The sequence below is a fragment of the Salvelinus namaycush genome, chromosome 17, assembly GCF_016432855.1.
Source record: "Salvelinus namaycush isolate Seneca chromosome 17, SaNama_1.0, whole genome shotgun sequence".
NCBI lineage: Eukaryota > Metazoa > Chordata > Actinopteri > Salmoniformes > Salmonidae > Salvelinus > Salvelinus namaycush.
The window spans coordinates 15,035,813-15,044,235 of NC_052323.1; the positions used below are offsets into that span (position 1 = coordinate 15,035,813).

At 44.7% G+C, this 8,423-nt stretch overlaps 1 protein-coding gene across 3 annotated transcripts in view; it reads right to left on the reverse strand.

The window, feature by feature from the left end:
• The window catches only part of LOC120062324 (phospholipid-transporting ATPase IG-like), a 76,138-nt gene extending 68,798 nt beyond the window's left edge, over window positions 1-7,340 (reverse strand). For all 3 annotated transcript variants that reach the window (XM_039012204.1, XM_039012203.1, XM_039012201.1), the window contains exon 1: window positions 6,931-7,340. In XM_039012204.1, coding sequence (XP_038868132.1) covers window positions 6,931-6,957 — 27 coding nt within the window. In that variant the 5' untranslated portion in view covers window positions 6,958-7,340. The remainder of the gene's footprint in view (window positions 1-6,930) is intronic.
• Window positions 7,341-8,423: the final 1,083 nt, after the last annotated feature.

An 8,423-nucleotide genomic window follows, 5' to 3' on the forward strand; every position in this document is an offset into this window, starting at 1 on the left:
AGTTTAGACTGTCGTGACTTTAAGAGACATCGTACCATCATGACAGTATAGTGGCACCTCTATCACTGGTTCACACACAAAGGCCCATTGTTCATTGTTCTTCTTCAAAGGCCCATAGTTCTCAAAGCGCTCCTGACTGCCATTCGCAGACCGTCCCGAGTAGCACCATAGTTTATTAATAGGACAACAGCAACTTGAATTGAGGACTGGTTAGTCCTAAGGAGCTACTGTTGAATGGGAAAGGCCCATTGCTCCAGTAGCAGACACAGTGTTTCGTACTGTACCATCCGTGTACTGTGGACTGGCCTGCATTACAATTGGGAGGGGGAGACAGCTTGTTACTTTGGGATCCATCTGGAGCTGAATACAGTAGGCTAGTAGAGCAAGCTAGTGACAGAAGTACTAAGTGACGATTTTGGGAATGTTTTTCCAAGACCAGAGATGTCCGCGTTGTGAGAAGAAGGCCCTAACAGGTGGCCATACTCAAGAAATGCTTTTTCTTGATTCATTCATCATTCACTGTCCATACAGGGCATGAATACAAATGAGACGCTGCGTAATTCAAGTGCCACTGTATAAAAGCAATGCAGTCTCCTGCCTCGGGCATCGCCTAAGACGAGCACGGCATGATAAGACTGCACGCTGAGGGTTGTGAAAATGTTTACAATATGCAGAAAAACTGTGGGAGGGTGTTAAAATGTTTTTAAAAAACAGGAAATACATAAGTGTTTTTGAACAATGCTGACCAAAGCCTGTGGTCGTCCAGTCTGCAATGGGACTTATTGTTCCTCAAAAACATGTCCAAGAGTGTCACAGCACATAGAACAAGGAACATATAGCCACTTACAAAAGACAAACACACTGTAGGTGAAAGTGGGAAAACTTAATGTAGCTTGCAATACACCAAGTCTTGGTTTTGCATTAGAGCACAGTGAATGCATTAACCCTCGAGTCAATATCTAGGGCCCCACGGAAATCGAATTTGCATAATAAACAAAAAAACAAAATCTGTCTGTTTAAGATAGAGATGTGTTTTTTTTTGCATGGGCTGCATCTCAATCCACCGCATCCGCCAAACGGCGGCCTTCCGCATCTGTGGTGAAAGGTGGCAGAGACCACAGCGGTGTTGGTCAGACCGTGAGACATCTCGAAAATTGGGCTTCTCACGAAAACGTCTGTAGCATCCGACTGGTTTGGCCTACAAACTAATATGACCACCCTATGAAAATGTGACTCACCTAGGACTGTTGCGGGGACCGTATCACCGCCACACCGGCGGTCACGAGTCATGAAGGCAGTCAAATTCCATGTGACCGTTTAGTCACTAATTTGGCGTCTCCAAGCTCTGATGCTGCTGCTGATGGTCATTAGTAGCCTACCAAAGTTGCTAACTGCCTGGTACTCAGCACTCTATTGTTCCTCTAATCACGCAATGCAAATGTAGTCTAAAATCTAATCAAACACTTCATGAGAGCCCATTTCTATAGGCTATGCAATTGCGGGATTAAAAAAAAGAGTGCTGGCCTCTAAAAAGAGGATAACATCAGCTTTCTATAGGTTAGGTCTACTATATTTATTTCTCAACTTTCCTAATATTAAGCACATTGCTTATCTTTACAACAAGAGTATAACCTGGCATGAAAATGAACCACGGGAAAAGCGTCCTCTATTTGCTATTTAAGTGCATAGATGTATTTTTTCCCCGCTGCGATAAAGGGGAATTCGATTATTTAGTATAAGACAAGATTAGCCTATCACTTATATATAAATCACTTGTGAACGATGCCCAGCATAAGAAGCAAAGCCTTTTTTCCCCCCAGAGTATCACGAACATGTTGGTGGTTTTGATCTACGATCCCCACAAGTGTCACGGGACACGTCTGAAGTCGGTACCGCCGATCTGCCAACCTCTGACTGTAGCTTCCGAACAGTTTGAGCTACACACTAACATGACCCCCTCTATGGAAAGGTGTGTATCTCAAGAACATGTACAAGTCTCAACCTGCAGGCAGCCCTGTGCCTGTTTTTTTAAATGAATGGAAGTATACCAAACATTCAGAACATTACTAGACTCAGAGTGGTGGGGGATGGTACGAGCAGCACCAAGATAACAAGTGGTTCAGGTGCCTGTAGTACTGCTGCTGTACGTAGATCCCTTCTAGTTTGCATACGTGTACTGTATGGCTGTGACTAAACTAATCTGGACTGAGCGTGCTACGCACTGGCTTTCATCCCGTCGCCACGTCAGGCGCAGGGAGCCATCCGATATGGCGGGAGGTATGACATCTTAATGCCGGCGAGCTTTTAAAAAAAAAATCTAATTATCTGCATCTCAGCTGCAGCACTTCTGATGTCATCTTTCATAATTCAAGCTACTGACTAATTGCCATTCAAACATCTATGAGGCTGCAGGCAATGATTGGTGTGAATGGGGCCGCTCCTTCCTTCCCTCCCAGTCATTCGTGACCTGGGTTAAGAGACTCAATATTCTACCCGTTGCCGAGTGCTGCCGGCTGCCCTGGCGTAAGTGTTTGTTCTGGAGGTAATCGTCATACTGTTGTTTAACTGGGGGGCTGCTCGCAAGTGTGTGTGTGTGCACGTGTTTCCAACAATGTGTGTCGACCGACACTCAAACCCATGTGAAGAGGTTGCCGTTTCTCTCGTGTCAGTGACTATGGTTAAAAACTGGGATGGCAAAACATTGGTTCTTTGATTACCCTCCCCGCTCACCCTCCGTCTCTCTGACTCAGACAAAAACATATCCACACACACTTCAACATTCTCTTCAAAGCTCACTGTATCGTTGGGTAATGCCAGCGACGGGGCGCAACAGGGATTCTCTGGTTGTTCTTTATAAATATATGGATGACGAGAACGCATTTTAAGTGCTGCTACCCGAAGCAACGATACGCAGGCCAGAAGAGGAGGAGCGTTGTGAGAATTTAAAATAAATCAGGTGGATTGAATTATTTAGAAGTACAAACTGAGAATTCAACCTCGCTTTTAGACGGGAGATGGAACACTGCCACAAAGCAACGGTGCACCCGTGGCACCCTTATTTAACACCAGACCACCTCTCCCCATCACCCTCAGCCCCTGAAAGCCTGTCCATTAGGTGCAGTGAGAGGAGTGCAGGGGTTACAACAGGTAAACCTACTGTATGCCCCTCCATATCCTCAGGTTCAGTCACGCAGGGCCAGGCTCTGTGCTCCATCAGCCTGTCCAAAACCCTGCTACCGTTTATGCCCCGCCTCCCCATGCTAAATGTATTTATTGTCCTGCTGTGTGGTGCAGATGAGCTCCAGAGGCTGGGTTTTCATTATTGGGTGGAGAGGGGAGCGTGGAGAAAAGAGAAAAGTCCAGAGTAAGCACTTCTGTCCGCCAGCCAGTCCGGGGCGCAAGACTGATGGCGGCAAAACGAAGCACAGCTCTAATCAATACGCAGCTCTCCTGATTGAAAACGGCCGCCCAGACCTTGTAAGGACTGTGGCCTCTGAAATCTTACCCTCCCAGAGCACTCAACCCAAAAACTCCTCCCAAGGAGCCCCCCCAGTCTGTACAGCCAGGTCTCACTCATCACTTGACAAACTACCCCCATCTCTTTCCCAATAGGTGTTTAGGATCATAAGGAAGGATCCTGGGCCTCTCTATGGTTAGTCCCAGTGTAGATGGTGATACGTCAAAACAATCAATACACGCACCAGCTGAAACAAAACACCATCGCTATCAGTAGAAGCAGAACTGAGAAGCTCTTCTTACACGCAAGAGATTGGCTGTCAGGACACGGAAGTCAACGCTGCTTGTTTAGATGGGAGGGGAATTGGATCATGAGAGAATCCTTGTGTGTGTTGACTATGGACTGCTGCGGTACGAGGCTCTTCTCTCTAGATCGACCTGAGAATCAGGTTCACAGCATCTCGAGGCTCTTCTCTCTAGATCGACCTGAGAATCAGGTTCACAGCATCTCAAGGCTCCAGAACTGATTAACATGCACACCTGCAAAGCCCTGATACGAGACAACATACCCCGCCAGGCAAGGGCCTGCTTATTAGCGCTGAGGTCACAGCAGAGTAGAGGCTGGGCGATATATTGAATTAATACAAAATGAATGTTTCAGTGAATTAAATTTTTGTATTTACGTTTAGGTCCGCATGTTGCCTTTTTTGATGCCTGCAAAGCCCTGACACGAGACAACATCCCCTGCCAGGCAAGGGCCCGCTTGTTATTGTTAGTAGTACATTGTTATCGATTACTGTATTGTTGGGATTAGAGCTGGCAAGAAAGACATTTCACTGTACTTGTTGTGCATGTGACATTACAACGTGAACGCCCTCAGAGGGTGCAGCCGACCCTGCTGAAAACACCCAAGACTGCAGCAGCTCATTCAATTAGATGGACCTCACACCACAACAGAGAAAGAGAGAGAGAGGAGGAAGGGGGAACAACATTCCTGAAATGCTCAGCTCCTCACAAACGTTTGCAGTCCTTTTTTGGTCAAAGCCACTGTTGGTTAACACAGCCCCACAGTGAGCCCCACAGTGAGCCCCACAGTGAGCCCCACAGTGAGCCCCACAGTGAGCCCCACAGTGAGCCCCACAGTGAGCCCCACAGTGAGCCCCACAGTGAGCCCCACAGTGAGCCCCACAGTGAGCCCCACAGTGAGCCCCACAGTGAGCCCCACAGTGAGCCCCACAGTGAGCCCCACAGTGAGCCCCACAGTGAGCCCCACAGTGAGCCCCACAGTGAGCCCCACAGTGAGCCCCACAGTGAGCCCCTTTAGATCTGTCCGGGGGTGGACTTCAAACGACTGACTGCGTCACCATCATGCTCCCTTAAGGCTTGCACACATTGCACTGAATGCGGATCTAGTGTTCGTCAGCCGATCGTTGAGCACGCTGTGTTTCAGGAACCACCGGCTGTAGACGTCTGACATGCGATTCTACATGTAAAACTGGTACGCACTCGGTTCGCAAATTACGTTCAGATGTGCCAAGTACTCTCGGCCAGCAAAGTCTACTGGTGTGTCAAAGCCAAAGTTAAAGTTGTCGCCATTTTCTATTTTGACAAAATATTGAAAATCGTCATTCTGTATCTAGGGTAGAAAGTATTACAAGTTCACAAATAATGTAAAAAAAATGTTTTGCCTAATTGCCTATGAAATGAATAGAAACTGAAATGAGACAGAGCGCAGGAAGGATAATGGTTTTAGAATACACCATTGAGACAAAACAGTAGGATCTTAAACCTGCACATTATCCTGAATTCACTTCTCATGTGCTGTCCTTTGAAGTGCTTGTACAGATAAACAGAAAAACAAATGTCCTCATGTAAGCCATGTACTTGAACTGAGTGACCGGACTGCATGGACAGTATGCAGAAAGAAACATTAGCATTGTCCGCTCCAGTTACCCAGGAGGAGGTTAAGAGGACTGACTACTAAAGGAACAAGAAAGGTAGCTACAGTACTAGGGAACAGAGATTGGGCGATGGAATGCCTTGATGTGTCCGTGCTCTTCCCTTTGAGGCAAGGAAGGGGTTTCCAAATTGAATACTATCACATTTCCGCCAGGCTTCACCTCTTCACAGGTCTAGCTGCTACCTTCAATGGCTTGGGAGAACATGAAAGGCAGCTCTGGGATTCTGCATTCCTGTCAGAGCATTACAACCTCTGGAGCTTCCGCCTGACGTAAAGCACAGCACCACTCGTTCTGTTCCCACAGCCATCTTTAACGAATTTGTGAAGACACCCGGGGCTTTTGCGCATCATAGAGGCAAGTCAAGTGAAGATCCCGATTCCTCTTCAGATTGAGTCTCCCTCCGTATCTCCCTCCCCCCTGTAATGTACCACGACGCTTCCCGCTCCCCCTCCGAGCGAATGGGAGGGTGGTGTGAATTTACAAGGCAGAAAGCCAGAGCTCGAGATTACAGCACAATGCGCATCAATGAAAGTGTGGCTGGCTGCTACACACAAAATGTTATTTACAGCTCACACAAAAAATAAATTACAGGAGCAAACATCTCAGGAGGCAGAATTATACGCTGACCTGGCAACACTTAAAGAGAAGCTGGAAAAGGGTCAGGCTGCATAATTATTATATTGCTTTTCCTCCTCCACCACCAGTATCTAAGCTGCTCACATTGACTCTGGGGATAAAACCTAATAGTGACAACAGGTTATTGGAGGACTATAAAAAGGAAGTAGAAATGCCTTCATTAACAGGGGCGTGTGACTGTGCACGTGAATAAGGGCTTGATCCATGCTTCATTCTTTGCTGATGACCATCAACCACCAATGATTTAAGGACTATAAAACGGGTATTGAGCAGGATTAAACGTTTGGTTTGAATTTGCTGACAACAGATAAATTCAACTCAGACAGATACTGAGTAACTTTTAGTTCAACAGAAACCAATGATGATTTTACGAGGCTTCTTTAAATACAGGACCATATGAAACAGGGTAACAGTAATTTCATCACTGAAAATTATAATTTAACATCACATTCAAGTGGAAAGGTAATGACAACCTGCTCTGAGATCAGTTGTTTTTACATGACCATCTGAGGAGACCGAGTTATCAGAAAGTTGATAGCTTGTAACGTTATCCCCTAGGGATGAATTACTGTCTACTCTGTCAAAAATATCCATGTAAAAGAGTAAACTTCGTTGTAATATTGTAGCCAATAAACTACCGTTAACCTTTGGTAAAACTAGCCAGCATGCTTTCATGAGTAGCAAGAAGCATCACTCTGCTGACAGAGTATATTATCCTGATAATTGCTTGACAGAATAGCAAGAGGCGGTTGGCTAGCTATATTCTCGATTAGCTATATTCGGCTAACGTTAGCTCGCTATAGCTACATTCCAAACATGCCGCATAAACTTGAGTGCCGGGTGGCTGGCTAGCCATGTGTACTGCTGTCATACATACCAAACGGTTCAGTCTTCTCCGTAGCATATTTAAGTATTTTCTTCAGTCTTCTTTGGTAACTGGGGACTAATAGTTTCAACCAGCTTACAGGCTCTGTTTGAGCTTTTCTGATATGTAACTTCGCATGTATATTAGTTAATAACTAGCTCGCTATCCAGCTATGTTCTACCCTAGTAGTCCTTCTGGCTACATGGAATGCCGCAGCGATTCTAAATTGTTTCCATTTTGTTTGAATTCGAGCTCTTCTAACCATTCGCATTATACCTTTTAAATATGAATCGCGTTACTGTGCTAGTCGTGCTTCCCCGTGCAAAACGTTGAAATGATCCGCGACATCCTGTAGTACTATGCGCTGTTGCTGTCTTTCCCAAATGAATCGTCGCATACAAATCAACTCGCCGCGCGGTGTGGCCGACATACAAAAAGTAAGTTCAATGTTGATTCATACACACGTCGGACTCGCTTACTACCGCCCCCTTGTCTTCTTTTAGCCAAACCCTGTCAAACATTTTTTTTTACAACCCCCACAACCATCCCATGTTTTAAGGCCGGGTTCAAGTGCTAGTCTGAAATAGGAAACTTGGAAATGTCCGACTTCCAAACTGGTTGCGGTTATACACGTGCCGGGTTCAACGAAAAAGCAAGTCAGAATGTCAGAGTTTCCTAGTTCCTACTAGTATATGAACGCAGCTATAAGCCCCGCCCATTGAAGGTGCGACGGTGAGGGGTTGTGCTTGGATTTGTAGTCATAAGTCTATTGGTGAACAACTTTAGCTATTTCCTTTTCATAAAGTCTTATCTATCCTGTATCAGTGGCAACAGTAAAGATGAGCAAAATATAATATCCAATAATCAGTTCAGTAGTCCCAGCACCAAGCAAAAAGTTGAGTTAAAGACGTTATATACAGAATATGAGCTATGGTCCTTACCCTGAAAAGTATTGTAGACTGTGTATAAAAAATAAGTATTTTTTTTTAGTATCTGTACTTTACTTTACTGTTTATATTTTAGACAACTTATACTTTTACTTCACTACATTCCTAAAGAAAAGAATGTACTTTTAACTCGTAAATTTCTCCTGACACCCGAAAGTACTCATTATATTTTGAATGCTAAGCAGCAAAGGGAAATGGTCCAATTCACTCACTTATCAAAAGATCATCCCTGGTCATCTCCACTGCCTCTGATCTGGCGGACTCACTAAACACAAATGCTTTATTTGTAATTCATGTCTGAGTATTGGAGTGTGCCCCTGGCTATCCATAAATAAATAAGAAATGGTGACTTCTGGTTTGCTTGAATGAATAAGAAATTATTTATACTTGTACTTTTTTTTATTTTAGCAATTACATTTACTTTTGATACTTAAGTATATTTAAAACCAGATACTTTTAGACTTTTACTCAAGTAGTATTTTACTGGGTGACTAACTTTTACTTGAGTCATTTTCTATTAAGGTATCTTTACTTTTACTCAAATATGACAATTGAGTA